This window comes from Mesoplodon mirus (assembly GCF_964341445.2).
Source record: "Mesoplodon mirus genome assembly, chromosome: 1".
In the NCBI taxonomy this organism is placed as follows: Eukaryota; Metazoa; Chordata; class Mammalia; order Artiodactyla; family Ziphiidae; genus Mesoplodon; species Mesoplodon mirus.
In genome coordinates this window covers 75609368-75627848 of record NC_138976.1, presented here as the reverse complement: position 1 = coordinate 75627848, position 18481 = coordinate 75609368, and the positions used below count along the sequence as shown (strand labels likewise).

Here is an 18481-nt window from a genome sequence, read left to right as displayed (position 1 = left end):
CAGCTTTTGTTTGACTTTGCTTCTAGAAGTAAATTATTAAGATTGATGAATACAGTGGTTTCCATCCATGTGTTTCAATAAGAAATGAACAAATATGTGTAGATTCAAGGTTGTCGTCTGTGGGGAAAAAAATACAACAGAATTAGGACTCCAGAAGAGTTTGTCCTGTTTCTAAAATCTGATTGGTACCAGAATGACCCATGGAAGAGAATTTGAAATGATCGCTATCATCTACACCTGAGTGTTAATTGAAGCTTAGCAGCCTTTGGAATTCAGCTTTATTACAGCACAGTCTTAGTTTGTCTAGATTTTAGTATGTTCTTTTGGAATTTACATTTGTAGTCATGTTAATGAACATGCTCAACTGATATGAAAAGATAACTTGGCCCATGGAAGAAAGGCAGGGCCCTCAGAATGTATTAAGTATAACTATTTAAAATCCTTTAGGTCATTCCTCAGAGGCCAGAGGCCCTTGGAATAGCCATAGTTTTCCATGGGCCTAGAAGGAAAGGAGAAACAAAGTTGCTGCCTACCCAGAATCCAGAAATCTCAGAAATCTTGCCCATATAGATCCTGTTCCTCCTTGCAGTTTAAATAAAGTTCCAAGAAGAGGAATCTTGACACAAAGGGAGACATCCTGTGACCCAACTCTGTAGGAACCTTCCAGCCTTGCTGCACGGAGCTGGCCAGGTCCTCAATGAAAATTTAAAGGGAACTGACAGATTTATGTCAGGGCAATAGCCATTTAAACCAGTTAAACAACAGTATGAGTCTTGAGCAAAGTATAGCTCATATTTCATTGGGAAAAAAAGGAAATAATTGAGACTGGGTTAAAGAAACACCAGAGAGTTATTGGTATCTGGCTCTACTGCCTTCAGTTATCTACTAGCTGAGTGCCTCTTATTTGTTCCATCATTATTTTTTCCTGACTCAGAACTTTGCAAGAGTAAAGATGCAAGTAACCATGTCTCTGGCATCTTTGGTGGGAAAAGCACCAGACTTTAATGAGGAGTACCTGAGAAGATCCTTGAGGACAATTCTGGCCTATGCGGAAGAGGACACAGACATGCAGACCACTCCTTTCCCCATGCAGGTAGACTGAAGAGCATGCCTTGTCTGTGATCAGCCAGCTATAAACTCGTGTGTGTGTATGTATGTGTGTATACACACACACACATATACATACTTATACATACATATATATATGCATGTATATATGTATGTAATATATAATTCCATATATTACCTAACATATAGTTACAGATTATATAATTTTTGTGAAATATATATATTATAATGATGTCATATGATACAGATAATTATATAACGTATTATGATATATATTAGATGGAATCTAAGCTGAGGTCCTAAGCTGCCTCCTACTTGGTATAAAAAGCTCTGATGTTCCAGAGTACAGTTGAGGGCTTTCAGGTTGCAGATAACTGAAACTAGTTCAAACTAATTTAGCCAAAAAGGTGTTGGAGAGGGAAGATAGTATAACGATTTCAGGACTAATTCATGGATCCCAAGGGCCAAGTCACATCTGGGCCTCGGAAGTACCTGGACCTGCAAAGGTGAGGTCAGAGAGGATCCAGTCTAGACTCCCCTCACCTGTGCTCTCTCCTCTCTTAGCGAAGCCTGTCCATGTCTGCCCCTTGGACTTTCAATGCATCCTAACTTGTTACCATGGACTACAAAGCTGAGACTGTTTGGGGCGTACACTTTTTTTTTGCAGGTGGAAGAACTTCTCTGCAATCTGAATAGCATCTTATACGACACAGTGAAAATGAGGGAATTTCAGGAAGATCCTGAGATGCTTATGGATCTCATGTACAGGTAAACTTTTCTGGTAAAATCAAAAGGGTGTCACTTAAGGATCTAGGGTTTGTCACTATGAAGTTCTTATGAATATAACAGTCACAGGAAATGTGGGTACACTGTTTTGGCTGACATGCAAAACTGTACTTAGAAATTGGTAGAAAATCACCATTCAGAGGGTGTTGATTCATGTACACGTTTTCAGAAAGATCTCCCTAATTTAAAGGGAGGTTACTTATTTTTTGAAATTATTTTCTACTTACCGTAGAATGAGAGAAAAGAATATCAACTGATACGTGAATTATTTCTGAAATGTTTTTCCACTTATATTCAGACATACATGTAAGTTTTATTTAGAAATCATATTTTACTCTGTCATTTAAATTTTTGTCTTATAGTCCTTGTTTTAGGAGAAACTACTTACAAAGGCAAAATTGTTCTGATGCGATGTCATAAGAAGGATAGTACTTTTTTTTTTTTTTTGGCTGCGTTGGGTCTTCGTTGCTGCACGTGGGCTTTCTCTAGTTGTGGCGAGCGGGGGCTACTCTTTGTTGCAGTGCGCGGGCTTCTCATCGCAGTGGCTTCTCTTCTTGCGGAGCACGGACTCTAGGCACGCGGGTTTCAGTAGTTGTGGCACGCGGGCTCTAGAGTGCAGGCTCAGTAGTTGCGGTGCACGGGCTTAGTTGCTCCGCGGCATGTGGAATCTTCCCAGACCAGGGCTCAAATCCATGTCCCCTGCATTGGCAGGTGGATTCTTAACCACTGTGCCACCAGGGAAGCCCAAGGATAGTACTTTTGTCTTCTGTTATTTTTTTGCGAGAAAAGAAGAAAATTGCTAGGGCTCCATTCAAATAGACATCATTTTATCAGGTATTTTTCCCCCCATAAATCTTTAACTAAATCATAGCATTCTTGGCATCCTGCACACCCCAAACATGGAATGAAAAAAGCTGGACTGATAGATGTTTGCCTTTTCTCTCATTCTCTGAACATGTAGGCAAAACCCTTAACGGGAAAAAAAGTGGCCATGCACAATAGAAAAACACTGTCACTAACCCGTTGTCCTTGAAATTTTCTCAACCCATCTTTAGAATTGCCAAGAGTTACCAGACATCTCCTGATCTGCGGCTGACCTGGCTCCAGAACATGGCGGAGAAGCACACCAAGAGGAAGTGCTACACAGAGGCTGCCATGTGCCTGGTGCACGCAGCTGCCTTAGTGGCTGAATATCTGAGCATGTTGGAGGACCACAGCTACCTGCCCGTGGGCAGCGTCAACTTTCAGGTGGGGGGACAAGTTTAGCTTTTCCTTTAGCACATTGATTCTCAACTGGGGGCATTTGACAGTCTCTGAAGACATTTTAGGTTGTTACAACTGAGGGTGGGAAGGTGGATGCTACTGACACTTAATAGGTATAAACCAGGGATGCTGCTGAACACCCTACAATGCATAGGATAGCTCCCACCACAAAGAATTATCTGTCCCCAAACATCAATAATGCCAAGGTTGAAAAACCCTGCTTTAGTGTATTAAATTTGCCTCTTCTAATTGCTTTACCATCTTGGGTTTAAAAAAAATTTTTTTTTAATTTATTTGTTTTTATTTTTGGCTTTGTTGGGTCTTCGTTGCTGTGCGCCGGCTTTCTCCAGATGTGGTGAGCGGGGGCTACTCTTTGTTGCGGTGCGCGGGCTTCTCATTGCAGTGGCTTCTCTTGTTGTGGAGCACGGGCTCTAGGCACGTGGGCTTCAGTAGTTGTGGCACGTGGGCTCAGTAGTTGTGGCTCACAGGCTGTAGAGCGCAGGCTCAGTAGTTGTGGCGCATGGGCTTAGTTGCTCTGCGGCACGTGGGATCCTCCCGGACCAGGGCTCGAACCTGTGTCCCCTGCATTGGCAGGTGGATTCCCAACCACTGCGCCATCAGGGAAGCCCCCCAAAAATTATTGTTTACAATAAATGTAGAGTCGATAGGCACTTTAGACATTCCCAAACACTTTCACGTCCATGATTTCATTTGACCTTCCCCATAAACCAGTGAAACAGACAGATAGAGAAGGTATTATTACTCCCACTTCACAGATAAACTGAGAGAGCAACTTTTCTAAGGTTATTTAAACCCTTTCTCAAAGACTTGTAGTTGGCACAGTATACTGACAACTGTGAAAGTATTTTTTCTAAATATTGGAGAAATTATTTCCCTCAGGGCCCATTCCTTTGATTACACTCCTCAACTCTGTAACATCCTCCTCGCTAATCTAAAATCAAGAAAGAACCAAATTGGGACTTCCCTGGTGGTGCAGTGGTTAAGAATCCGCCTGCCAATGCAGGGCACACGGGTTCGACCCCTGGTCTGGGAAGATCATGCCACAGAGCAACTAAGCCCATGTGCCACAACTACTGAGCCTGCATTCTTGAGCCCGCAAACCACAACTGCTGAAGCCCGCGCACCTAGAGCCCGTGCTCCGCAACAAGAGAAGCCACCACAATTTGAAGCTCACCTCAAGTTGAAGCTCACCTCAACAGAGCGTAGCCCCCTCGCTGCAACTAGAGAAAGCCCGCACACAGCAACGAAGACCCAATGCAGCCAAAAATAAATAAATAAAATAAATAAATCTATTTTAAAAAAAAGAAAGAAAGAACCAAATTGACCTGGGAAGGGAAAAAAAAGGGCTGAATCAATACTGTCTTAGGATGAGCTGAATATTACCCATAGTTAGCAGAGGGAAATTGTCTGCTAGGCCTGAAAATTGGTTCAGGCTGGGATGCTCAGTGGCCACTTGGACTGTTTTGGCTGAGTAGTTTAAAACAGTCTTTAGAGGAAACAGAAAATTTTACGAGTACTTTTAGAGGCATAATCTGTAGAAATGACAATCCCTGAAACCTGTAACAATATAGTACAGTAAGAGAGCCCTTTTCAAGCCAGACTCACAAAGTCATTTACAAGTGTTTGGATTATTCATGTTTGAATTTTCATGACTGATTTTATAAAAGACTCTGTTCTCATTGTTGCTCTTCAACACAATTCTGTGATGCTGTGTGAACCAGAAAGAGAGGACAGTTTAAAGTAGCTTTCCCAGGCTTATAGAGTAAGGCATAAAAATGGTTGCTGGTAGAGCCAGGAGCTTCTGATTTCCTGAATACTGTTCACCAGGCAATCTGGGTATTGCCTCAAACTGCTAATTCCTCCTTTCTTATGGTCTTCAGTAACAATAGTATTTATTCTATCATTTTATTCTCAGCAAACAAATTTTATTCTCAATTCAGGAATGTTCATTATAAAGCCAAAAATTTAATTCTTACACAAAAAACATAAAAAAATCATATCTGATTTTGAATCACATAAAAGTGAAGAAAGGTATAAAAATCAATTTTAGGCATATTTGCTTTTTTGTAAAATTTATTTTGGCCATATGATATTAGCAAGGATAAATATTATAAGTGCTACTCTTTCAATTACCAGAAATCTCTGGGTTTAACACTTAATGTGGAATTATATCAACCTCTTGTCTTGTTTCATTACTATTGCTTATAAATTCTTTTTAATTTGCTTATAGTAAGTCATGGCAAGGTGAGTAGAATAGTTATTCTAGAAAAAACAGAAAAACTCCACATTGTCCCTACACGGGAGCATATAGCTCTATTTTTTCATAGATCTTTATCCACGTATTCATTCTTTTAGGTGATATTTATTGAGCACTTATTCCATCCTCATGAACTTTACATTCCAGCCAGGGGGAGTGGCATCATACAGCTAATTCTTCCATTTCTTATTGAATTTCAATTATGATAAATGCTGTAATAAAGAGGTACAAGATGCTGTGAGTGTTTATCACGTGACTCAGCCTGGGGGTCATGGAACGCTCAGAAAGACGAGGAACGGGAGGGGGAAGCAGAAGGGACTGTGAAGAATGAGGTCTTCAGAATACACAGAACATGGTGAGTTAGGTGTTCTCAGCTACAGAAGAGAAGCCAAATTATGCCGATGCTTATGAACAAATTCTCTTTTCTCTCAAATGAGACATACCAAATCTTTTTGGAAATGTGTGCTTGCAAGTGACAGAATACCTAACCCAGATGGACCTAAGGTAAAAATGGAATTTATCAGCTTGCATGAGAGAGATGAGTCTGGAGTAGCACCTGCCAAACTGGACCTAGGGGTCCAAACAATGTCATCAGACCTCAGTGTCATCATCACTTCCTGTCTCTGCTTTCTGTTATGTCAGCCTCATTCTTCATAGGCTTCCCACACTCATTGAGAGATACTTATGTTTACATCTTCCCAGGTTCAAGTCCAGGAGAATAGAGAAATCCCTCATTTGTAGCAGTTGCAGAGACAGTCTCAGTGCATCTTATTGGTTCTGATGGGGTCATATGCTCATCTCTGAACCAATCATAGTGGCCAGAGACATGGAATGCCATGATTGGCTGAGCCAGAGCCAGAGCTGAGGTCCACACGTGGAGTTATGGATGGTTTCTCAGGAGGCTATACTTTATAGAAGGATGAAGGAATTCTGGGCAGCATTAACTACAGATGTCTGGTGTTGATTTCTTAAATGCTGTGTGCTTTAGTTTTCAACCTTGTTCTGCTCCAGTAAAATTGATTTTTTTGAAAAGAATTATAAACTGGAGATAAATAAATCTGTGCAAGGAAAATAACTCTGAGGCCACAGAATTCCAAGGAACTGAGATCGTTGAAATTCTATGCCCCAGAGTACAATATTTATTCCACAAATGTAGATATGGATACATTCTCACATAACTGCTGTTACTTTCACCTCCCTAATTCTGAAGCCAGGAAAGTCTGCCCAGAATCTTTTCCCTCTGACGACAGCTAATAAGGCTGCATAACTGCAAATATATTCCTCTACATGTGGAAACTTGCATACAATACTAATAGTATTCGTTTCTTGGGTTATTAGATTCTTTCAACTGAATCTCTTGGACCTTTTACCATTTCCAATTCGGAAACATCATAATAGAAAGACCAGGTTTGAAAGAAAGGCTGGCCACAAAAGGTTCTGAAAGCCTCCTATATTCCTAAAACTACCTTATAATTTTGGATATGAAGATACAGGACTGTAATAACTCTCTCTTCCTTGACTGCTAAGGATGAGTCACTTGATCTTGCTAGCCAGGCCGACGAGAGGCAGACAAATTTTACTTCACTAGCCAACTCTGGTCAGTTGGTAGTGACTGAATGGGGTACCATGCTGAGGAGAATTTTGAGACCATATCCAAGCTTCAGGGAAAAGAGTACTATAATTAATTAGTTCTGTCTGCCATGAGTGTATGCATAAAAGGAAAGGCAAATGTGCTACCTGTATGCAAGTCCTAAGCTACAAAGGTTTCCAGTTTCTTTTATGTTCCATATGCATTTCTTCTATATCCATGAGACAGGTTGAAGAAAATGATTCTTGACCTGTCAAAAGTATGAGAGTCACTGTCAGAGCCAGAACTGGGGTGAGGTGAATAAGGCACATGAAGTGCAGAATTTAAGGGAGCACTCACTCTTGGGGTCAAGCAAGTTCAGGGTCACGACTTACAGGACCCTGAGAGTGAGTGTTCCCTACATTTTGTTTTCACCTTGTTCACCCTAATCCTGGCCCTGATCACTGCATTCTCTATGAGACTCTAAACTATGGTTTATGTAAAAGAATAGTGTGTAGAAATGAGTAAAATGTTTGGGGGGGGGAATAGTAACTGCTGCATTGCCATAAAGATTTCATAAAGAAGACCTTCTCATTTGCAATTGTCATATGATATTATGGCCGTTCACCTAAAAGCCAAGTCAGTCATAGCAAGTACTTCAGAGGGTCACTCAGCTGGTGAAACAAGGAGTCTAGTTAACTGTTCGTTGGCCTTTGGCTTTTAAAAACCACGACCCCTGCTGGACGTCCCTTAGGGTCCTTTCTCTAAAGCAACTCAACTATTGTTCCATTGAGGTAAGTGTCCTTTCTGTATCTCCCAATAGTTAAAAAGAAAAGAAAATCTTGAGTTTTGAAGGCCAGTTGTTCTGTGCATTCTTTCAAAATGAGTGGCAGCCAAAGGCTCTTGTGGGTGGAATTACAGACCTTGTATGATGAGGGATGGTGAGGATCTTGGAGCCAGGGCTTCCTCCTCCATATGTTACGGGTTCCTGTGGGGCCTTTGTTAGTCAGATTCCCCTGTTCTCCTGGCTCATACTATGATCTCTTTCAGAATATTTCTTCCAACGTGCTGGAGGAGTCTGCGGTCTCTGATGACACCCTGTCGCCGGATGAGGATGGGGTGTGCTCCGGCCGGTACTTCACCGAGGGCGGCCTGGTGGGCCTCCTGGAGCAGGCGGCCGAGCTCTTCAGCACGGTCAGTGCACACAGCTGTCTGGGCTTCCACAGTCAGCCTGAACTCTGGTGTCGGTGCCCTGAGCGCCGGTCTTAACGTCCAGCCAGTCCCACTTCATGATGACACCACGTTCAGGGGCGTGCAGGGCAGAGGAGGGGCTGGAGGACTTTGATGTATGTAAATTGCCTCAGCATTCAGGGAGGCGAGAAGGCCTTTCATCACTGCAGTATTCTGGTTTTCACTGCACGCTCACTGGCTGGGCAGCAGTTTCACAGTATTATTTCCATTTAACAGAGGTGGAAACTAAGCCACAAAGAGGGGAAATGGCTTGCCCAGGGTTACACAATAAATCACGAGGCACGTTCTCACTCTCTTATTTTCCCTCTCTTTGAGAGAGGGACTCAGCTGACAGCTGAGTAATCCTCAGGATCGTCACAGACCAGGGACAGCTCAGAGAAATGTGAGGGTGGAAGCCATGGAGACTCCCCTCATTAACCTAATCTGGGTCTAAACACTCCTAATAAGAGAAAAATATAGAGAGATTAAAAATATATAGATTAAGTCATTGAGATTCAGGACAGGGAAGAAAGTATGTTGTTCATTTTCATTTTCATAGTTTCCCTGCTCCTTCAAATTTTTTTAAAATAAATTTATTTATTTTATTTATTTATTTTTGGCTGCACTGGGTCTTCGTTGCTGCTCGCGGGCTTTCTCTAGTTGCAGCAAGTGGGGGCTACTCTCTGTCGTGGTGCGCAGGCTTCTCACTGCTGTGGCTTCTCTCGTTGCGGAGAACGGGCTCTAGGCACGCGAGCTTCGGTAGTTGTGGCTCGCGGGCCCAGAAGTTGTGGCTCTCAGGTTCCAGAACGCAGGCTCAGCAGCTGTGGTGCACGGGCCCAGCTGCTCTGCAGCATGTGGGATCTTCCCGGACGAGGGCTCGAACCCACGTCCCCTGCATTGGCAGGCGGGCTTTCAATCACTGCACCACCAGGGAAGCCCTCCCTCAAATTTTTAAGCCAAGCAAATATTTAATACTTCACTGTTTAGTTGATCCAGTTTTGTTTTCATCTTGATATTTTTCTTTCTTCTCTACTTTTCATTTCCAAGTTTCCATCCTACAATCTATGTATTTTAATTTTTATTTTGACTATCTTCTCTTTTTCCAGCTTTCCCTTTCAGAATTCACATAAAGTCCAAGATACTCTTGTTTTTCCTGGAATTCTAGAAAACCAGGTAGTTAGACCCCTAACTCTTTTCAGGCATGCAATGAACATCTGGCTACAGGAGGACCCCTGGTGACATTTAAATATGCTAAAGCTGCCTTCCTGAATTGTTCTTAGTTCCTGCTGCCAGTCTCCTGTCCTATTTTTTTCCCCAGGAAACTCCTTTTTCCAACTTAACATTATCAAATAGGACCATTTAGTGTGTCTAGTTCAGTTTGAATGCTACAGCTATCCCAAAGATGCTCAGACTTTATTCCTGCTCTATAAAATATTGTGGTGCCACTAATAAATCCATTCTCCAATGCCTAATGCACTCTGGTTGCTCTTTTAAGTTTCCAGTGGATTAAATTCTTTTTGATTTTTTTCTCCTCTTTCCAAGGGAGGACTGTACGAGACGGTCAATGAGGTCTACAAGCTGGTCATCCCCATCCTGGAAGCTCATCGAGACTTCCGGAAGCTGACCTCCACCCACGAAAAGCTGCAGAAGGCCTTTGACAGCATCATTAGCAAGGTAGTGGGGGCATCCTGGCTAACAGGTCCTATAATCTGGCAGCAGGTGACCCTGTCTCAGAGATGCTTAGCCCTCCTTCCTCTCTAGGGAGTGATTTACCTTAAGGACATCATTATTGTAGCTCTCTCCTATCAAACGGAAGAGGGCTGAGAAGAGACAGAGGACCGTGATTCAAACCGTGAAAGAAGGAAGCTTGAATTACTTTACAACCAGGAATGTGAAAATCTTAAATTCACTTGAGAAGTCCTAGAAATCTTTCATGGGATTTTTTTTTTTTTGCCATTATTTCCCAAGTTTATTCCATAAACATTAAAAAAATTTTTTAAAGGAGTGAATTCTGTTTGTATTAGCCACAGGAATAGAATGCTTTATAAGCCAACAATAAAAGACTCCTGCCCTCTCATCTCAATGGATCCTCATGAATTACATAACTAAGGAGAGGTTGTCTTATTTTGTTCATCAGGGTCATAAGAGAATGTTTGGAACCTACTTTCGAGTTGGTTTCTATGGATCCAAATTTGGGGACTTGGATGAGAAGGAATTCATTTACAAAGAGCCTGCAATTACCAAGCTTCCTGAGATCTCTCATAGACTAGAGGTAAGACAAGTGATTCCAGGTGATTGACGTTGTGTGCTTTACACAAACAGGTTAGAGTGGGTCATTACAACAAAACCAAGAGTCATGGATTCCTCATTGATCCGTATATAAAGTTTCCCACATTGCTTGTATAATATCAAGATATTAGGTGAGATCATGAGGTAAAGCAAGATAAGGATAGCTTTCCCCTAAGATTCTGTACATACTTTTCAAACTTTGTAAGTTTATATGGTGAATATTTCTTTTCAGGAGCATCCAAATTCAATCAATGTCATGTGCTTTCTTATAAACCTTTCCAAATTTTAGTAATAGTTTTTCAGCTTGAAGTTTATCCTCTTGACTTTGAAGTCATTGGGCCAAATTATCAAATTACCCCTAGAAAATGCTGTGGTCATCCTTTTGGTGTCACCAGACAACACTTCCCACTCTGACATGGAGATGCTTGACTATAGGCCCGCTGTGACCTGGAACAAATGAACTCTCCCTGCTGACCAAGGAGCACCCCTCTTTGGATAATCAGAGTCAGCATCCCATTCCATGGGCTGGCAGCCCCAATCCAACCTGCTGTTTATATTTGATCCGTAACGTAGCAGAAGAGAGCAGCATGTTCTTGGAGGAAAGGCTGGAGAAAAGGAGAAACAACATAGAGAAGAGTGATAAAAAAAGAAACAGACGTTGAAAGGGCCAAGCACTAAGAACTCAGGAGGAAAGTCAGGGGGTGCCCTCAAAACAAAACCATCTCAGACTGAATAACTGGGGTCCCCTGAACTGCTGACAACAACCAGAGATTCACTTCTTTGCTTTCTTGCTATTGCTTTGAATTTATGCCCTTTCGTGGCTGTCAAACTTAAAACACTTTCATTGTCAAATTGCTCCATCCATGCCAAGTGAGACAACAGACTTTAATCCTTACTTGACCCAAAGAAGCCATGGCTCAGAGTGGTTGGGTGACTTGCCCAAAGTTGTTCAGCTCATGAGAGGAATTAGCAATTGACCCCAGGCCACTTGGTTCCCTAATTTGTTTCCCCAATTTAGTACTAGAAGCATATATTTTATCTTCCTGTGCACTGTGGTTTGTCCCATTACGGGAAGCCTGGTGACCTCCAAAACCCTAGGGTACAAAAGGCAAGAAGTAAATAGCTCCATGCTCCTGGAGCATCTTTAGGAAATATGATGATGTTGGTTGAATTAGATGTCACGCATACAGTTTATAAGGAAACATATATCAGTTTGCAATGCTGGACTTCCTTATGTTTTTATTTTTGTCTCAGGAAATGCTGAACTTGCCTCGTTAGCTTAGAGGGACTTTCAGTAATCAAAAGGCATATTCTCCCTTACACTTGTTCCAAACGTATTCCACTTCTGAGAGACAAAGAGTTGCAGTATATTAAAATAACCTTTATAATCTGTTGGTTTCTCTTGCCTAGGGATTTTATAGTCAGTGTTTTGGTGCAGAATTTGTGGAAGTGATAAAAGACTCTGCTCCTGTGGACAAAAGCAAGTTGGACCCTAACAAGGTATGGGAAAATTGCAAAAAATAACCATCAGGCTCTGATTCCCTTTGTTCTACACCCAAAAACATAACATGACCTCTTCTGTCTGGACTCTTCAAGCCATTTCAATGCAGCCAAATTTTTTTTTGTCTACCGTTTAACTACTATTTGGTTAGGTCTTAAAGAAACAATACTCAGGGCTTCCCTGGTTGAGGGTCTACCTGCCAATGCAGGGGACACGGGTTCGTGCCCCGGTCCGTGAAGATCCCACATGCCGCGGCGCGGCTACTCCCGTGAGCCATGGCCGCTGAGCCTGCACGTCTGGAGCCTGTGCTCCGCAACGGGAGAGGCCACAACAGTGAGAGGCCCGTGTAATGCAAAAAAAAAAAAAAAAAGAAAGAAAAAAGAAACAATACTCAAAGGCAGGGATCATAATAGGAGCTACCAGTTATTAACGATCATCTGTGTGCCTGACACTGCATTAGACCCTTCACGTACAGCATTTCATTTCATCCTCCTAAAGCCCTTTGAAATAAGTGTTGTTATTCCTATTTTACAGATGAGAAAAGAAAGGGTAAGCAACTTTACAAGATCATGCAAGTGTCAAAACCAGTATTCAAACTCAGGGTCTGTCATCCTCAAACCTGCACTTTTTTTTTTAAAGAAGATTTTTTTTAAATTTATTTAATTTATTTACTTTTGGCTGTGTTGGGTCTTCATTGCTGCGCACAGGTTTTCTCTAGTTGCAGTGAGCGGGGGCTACTCTTCATTGCAGTGCGCGGGCTTCTCATTGTGGAGGCTTTTCTTGTTGTGGAGCACGGGCTCTAGGTGTGCGGGCTTCAGTAGTTGTGGCTCGCGGGCTCTAGAGCACAGGCAGTTGTGGCCTACGGGCTTAGTTGCTCTGCAGCATGCGGGATCTTCCCGGACCAGGGCTCGAACCCGTGTCCCCTGCATTGGCAGGCGGATTCTTAACCACTGCGCCACCAGGGAAGTCCCAAACCTGCACTTTTAATCACTTCTCTTTGTTGCCCTTCTATTAAAACCTTGAATCCTCAATTTAAAATATGTTGAAAAGATACAAACTTCTCACTGACAGCATTTGGTGGAGGACTTCTTTTCAGCCAAGTGCAGGGTCATTATGCTGTTGGAGGAATGATGAAAAGGGCTTGGACTTCAGTTTCCTCACTTTTCAAGTGAGGATGTATTCTGTCTCACCCCCAGTTGGGTGTACTGCAATACAATTCTGATGCTCACCACCCAGAGTTAGGGTCAGACTCCACCAGTTACAGGCTCGTCCTGCAGGAGATTGCCCTAACTTCAGACACCAGCCTCAAGTGGGACCCCAGGCCGCTTGCACTTCTGACCAGACAAATACAAATTTGTGGGTTCCCATAGCACCTCTCAGTAGATAACCCACTAGAATGCCTCCCAGAACTCAGAAAAGGGCTACACTGATGATTATAGTTTCGTGATAAAGGGTACACATAGGGCAAGATCTGGGATGTATCCCAGAGTTTCTGTGCCCTCTCCAGTCATCATCTGGCAGGCCTATAAAATGAAGAGTTCAAACTCTTCTCTCAGTTCTGTCCTTCAGGATATTATGAAGATGATGCAAGTAGGGAGAAGTGTCCAAATCTAAGAGTTTGTTTTTCTACACATTTCAAAGGACTCACTCACTTCAGATACACTCCCTAATCTAGCCTGGAAGCAATAACTGTGGTAAGTAGCTGAGCTAAGCTTCACACAGAAATGTTTGACATCTTTGAAAGACAGGATTGGCTGTGTGCCCACGGTGATCTGTGCCCAGCACATGCCACGTAGAGTTACCAGTGACATCCCTGACACAGTTCTCTTTTCCCCTCTGTTAAAACGCCCGAAGTAGGTTGTGAGAGTTTTAAATGAGAATCTGCAGCCAGAATTATAACCAGATTTCATCACACTCAATAGTGATTTATGATCTGAGATCAGTGACCTCATCCATCCATTTCAGTGGGTGGGTGTTGCAGTGACTATAGTCATTGTTATTCTTTTTTTTTTTTTAAATAAATAAATTTATTTATTTATTTATTTTTGGCTGAGTTGGGTCATCATTGCTGTGCGCGGGCTTTCTCTACTTGCAGCAAGCAGGGGCCACTCCCCGCTGTGGCGCACAGGCCTCTCACCACAGTGCCTTCTCCCCTTGCGGAGCATGGGCTCCAGGCTCACTGTCTTCCGTAGTTGTGGCATGTGGGCTCAGCAGCCGTGGCTCACGGGTTCTAGAGCACAGGCCCAGCAGGTGTGGCACTTGGGCCCAGCTGCTCCGCGGCATGTGGGATCTTCCCGGACCAGGGCTTGAACCCGTGTCCCCTGCATTGGCAGGTGGACCCTCAACCACTGCGCCACCAGGGAAGCCCAAGGCCTTCTTTTTAAATAAGTGCTCTTCTTCATAGTATGTTTGTGTGGGCTCATGTGTATGTGTGTACATTTTTTCTTTTTTTTCTTTTTGCGGTATGCGGGCCTCTCACTGCTGTGGCCTCTCCCGTTGCGGAGCACAGGCTCCGGACGCGCAGGCCCAGAGGCCATGGCTCACGGGCCCAGCCGCTCCGCGGCACATGGGATCCTCCCAGACCGGGGCACGAACCCGTATCCCCTGCATCGGCAGGCGGACCCTCAACCACTGCGCCACCAGGGAGGCCCTGTGTGTACATTTTTTAAATGAAATACATGCAGTAAACTTCACTTTTTTGGTGTTTATTTCTATGAATTTTGACAAGCACATGGAGCCACCACCAAAATCAGACATAGAAAAGTTCCATCACCCCAAAATATTTCCCCATGCCTCTTTGTAGTCATTCCCTCCCTCTGTTTTCAGCCCCTGACAGTCACTAATCTGTATTCTGTCTTTGTTGTTTTGCTTTTTCCAGAATGCCACATAAATGGAATTATACAGTAAATAAGTGGAATCATATATCCTTTTGAGTCTGGCTTCTTTCACTTAGCACAACACATTTGAGATTCATCCATCTTGTAATGGTTCATTCCTTTTTATTGCTGAGTAGTATTCTGCTATAAGGATGTACCACTGTTTGTTTATCCATTCCCCACTTGAGGGGCCTTTGGGTTGTTCCTATTTTTTGTCTATTATGAATAATGCTGCTGTAGACATTTGTGTACAGGGTTTAGTGTAAACATAAGTTTTCATTTCTATTGGGCACGTGCACCGGAGTGGGATTGCTGGGTCATATGGTCAGTATAATTAAACTATATAAGAAATGGCCACCTGTTTCCTAAGGTGGCTGTACCACTGTGCATTCCCACCATCAGTGTATGCACACTCCAGCTGCTCCCCATCCTTCTCAGCCCTTGGTGTTGTCAGTTGCTTTAGTTTGGCCGTTCTAATAAACACGCAGTGGTCGTAGTTGTTCTGAAAAGGAAAGTTTTGCTTCTTCTGAATAGCAGTTTGCAAACTCTCACACCAAGTTTCAGTTGGATGAGCAGCTCTGCTAGGAGGGGTAGCTTGTGGACCTGACTTCACAAGGGCGCACTCCCGTCCCTTCTCCCAGTCCTGTCTCTCATATCCCTGGGGTGGAGAGGAAGGATGGCCGATGGCCGATGTCTCGCCTGATGCTTTCAGCTTCTGCGGCTTTTGTGAGCGCACAGGGGTGGTGCTGCCCCTCTGTGCTCCGCGTGCCCCCCAGTGCATCCTGGGTGGTAGTTTGCAGACCAGCTCACCCCTTCTCTTTCGCCCCTCAGGCCTACATACAGATCACTTTTGTGGAGCCCTACTTTGATGAGTATGAGATGAAAGACAGGCTAACCTACTTTGAGAAGAATTTCGATCTGCGGAGGTTTATGTACACCACCCCCTTCACCCTGGAGGGCCGACCTCGGGGAGAACTGCACGAACAGTACCGGCGGAACACTGTCCTGACCACCATGCATGCCTTCCCCTACATCAAGACCAGGATCAGCGTCATCCAGAAGGAGGAGGTAAGGCTCTGGAGGGAATGGGCTCTGGACGGAGGCCACCACTGAGTGAGTGGGCCTGGGTCACCTCCCAGGATGACACACAAACCTCCTTCATGCTCCTTCATGGCAGACTCAGGTGAAAATCTAAAAAGGGATGCCTTTGGGCTTCCCTGGTGGTGCAGTGGTTGAGAGTCCGCCTGCCGATGCAGGGTACAAGGGTTCGTGACCCGGTCCGGGAAGATCCCACATGCCGCGGAGTGGCTGGGCCCGTGAGCCATGGCCACTGAGCCTGCACATCCGGAGCCTGTGCTCCGCAACGGGAGAGCCCACAACAGTGAGAGGCCCGTGTTCCGCAAAAATAAATAAATAAATAAAAAGGGATGCCTTTGAAATATTATTATGGTGGGTATCCTCTCACTCTCATGGTGCCAGGGAATCCCATTTAGGCAGCTACATGTTTTATAGCACACTTTATATTTAAGCATTTTCTACTTTAAAGTTATATCTTTAACATAAATATATGTACACAATTATAATACTTACTATGTCTTTATATTTTAATGTTAAATTTACATGAAATATCCAAGTTTACCATATTTTATATTAGATTTTTATATATTTAAAAGCTTCCATGTGACTCAGGCAGCGTTCTGTTATTCATCGTCAGAGGCAGGAACAGCAAGTGAGCAGAACCCCAAGGAGTCTGTGTTGAGCTGGAAGAGGGCACCACGCCAGTCAGACAGGAGACCAGTTGTCTTCTAGTCCCAGCATCCTCCTGTGACATTGCACAAGGCACTTATCTTCATTCAGTTTCCTTATCTAAATGTTGATACAGGGAAGACCTCTTTCTTTTTTCTGGTTCCATGTGTAGCAGAAGTCTTCAAGTTCATTGTAATGGCACTGATTGAGAAAATGTCTCAAGCTACAAAACTGCTCAAAATTAAACATACTGTAAACATTTTCTTTTACTTTAAAATATATACATGTGCACTTATTTGTCATTCATTTTGTGTAGAGCCACAGCCTTGTCTGTGATTTAGGGTTGGCTGATCACGATTCAGCACTGTCTTTCTTGTATAAACCATATGCAGTGTCCAGGATGTTCAGTTTTGGTTTCTGTAAAGCAGAGTGAGAGCTTAAAGATCCTTGTTAAACAATATAAGAGCAGAATGCTTCTGGATTTTTATGATTTTTTTCCCCCTAGCCCTTTACCATTGTCTTGTGCACACCTAATAAGACAGGAATCTCTCTTTTTTTTTTGCAGTACATGGGCCTCTCACTGTTGTGGCCCTTCCCGTTGCGGAGCACAGGCTCCGGACACACAGGCTCAGTGGCCATGGCTCACGGGCCTAGCCGCTCTGCGGCATGCGGGATCTTCCCGGACCGGGGCACGAACCCGTGTCCCCTGAATCGGCAGGTGGACTCCCAACCACTGCGCCACCAGGGAAGCCCCAACAGGAATCTTTTATAGCAACTTGCTTTCATAACATCTTGCCCAAGCATTAGCTTGGTTTTCATAGAAACAACTCTTCTTCTTTCCACAGCCATAGTTCACCAGTTGATGCATTATGGAATTAGATTAGGTCATTAAAGTAACAAGTGTAACAAGCGTAAGCAAGTTGGTAAACAAGCACTGATGAGTTGTGGTGAATACACACCTCCTTGGCAGGAGCACAGGGACTGAGGCTACTGGAGAGCCGTCCACCAGCTCAAGTGTTCAGCAACCACATCAGAGAGTGGTTTTCACAGAGGGCAAAGGAAGCCAGAACTGATGACTCAGCTAAGAGAAGGTTTGTTTAGAAGGCATCTGCTGTCTTTCTTACTGTTTTAGACTCTTCAGCACTAGGACATGTCGGCACAGCACAGAAATAAACTCACGGTCCCAGTAAGAGTCCTCACAATTTTTCTGGGCCATTTGTAGTTCCCTAAGAACCCCAGTGTGTTAGTTTGTTAGAGCTGTTGTAACCAAGTACCACAGACTGGGTGGCTTAAACAACAGAAATTTCTTGTTTTATAGTTCCAGAGGCCAGAAGTCAAAAATCAAGGTGTTGGCAGGGTTGGTTCCTTCTGAAAGACGTGAGAGAAGGATCTATTCCGGGCCTCTTTCCTTGGCTTGTAGATGGCTGCCTTCTCCCTGGGTTTCTTCACATCATCTTCCCTCTGTGCATGTCCCTATGTCCAGATTTTTCCTCTTCTTGTAGGGACATATAGGTCATATTGGATGAGGGCCCATCCTAATGACCTCCTTTGAACTTGGTTACCTCTATAAAGACCCTGTCTCAAATAAAGTCACATTCCGAGGTACTGGGGTTTAGGAATTAAATACTTGAATTTGGAGGGGACATGACTCCATCAATAAAATTCAGAAAAGGTCATACTCCAAGCCAACAGAACTTAGCAACTAGCAGATTGACCCTTAAGAGAATTCTCTTTACTAAGAATTCACCTTCAGGGTGAGTTAGAAAAGGCACACATGATGCCAAAATCTTGTGTTATGGTGGAGAAGAAAATCTTGAATGCTGTGCTTCTAATAGCTTTCCCAATTATAAGTCAAGTAACTTCTTCAACAACAGGAA

The 18481-nt window shown here is 43.5% G+C and overlaps 1 protein-coding gene across 1 annotated transcript in view; it reads left to right on the top strand.

Annotated features, from left to right (window-relative positions):
* The window catches only part of DOCK8 (dedicator of cytokinesis 8), a 224152-nt gene that overhangs the window by 190107 nt on the left and 15564 nt on the right, over nucleotides 1-18481 (top strand). Inside the window, exons 37-44 of the mRNA XM_082620022.1 lie at nucleotides 935-1093; nucleotides 1736-1836; nucleotides 2910-3102; nucleotides 8013-8156; nucleotides 9735-9866; nucleotides 10330-10464; nucleotides 11892-11981; nucleotides 15690-15926. Of these exons, the coding sequence (XP_082476148.1) occupies nucleotides 935-1093; nucleotides 1736-1836; nucleotides 2910-3102; nucleotides 8013-8156; nucleotides 9735-9866; nucleotides 10330-10464; nucleotides 11892-11981; nucleotides 15690-15926 (1191 nt within the window). The remainder of the gene's footprint in view (nucleotides 1-934; nucleotides 1094-1735; nucleotides 1837-2909; nucleotides 3103-8012; nucleotides 8157-9734; nucleotides 9867-10329; nucleotides 10465-11891; nucleotides 11982-15689; nucleotides 15927-18481) is intronic.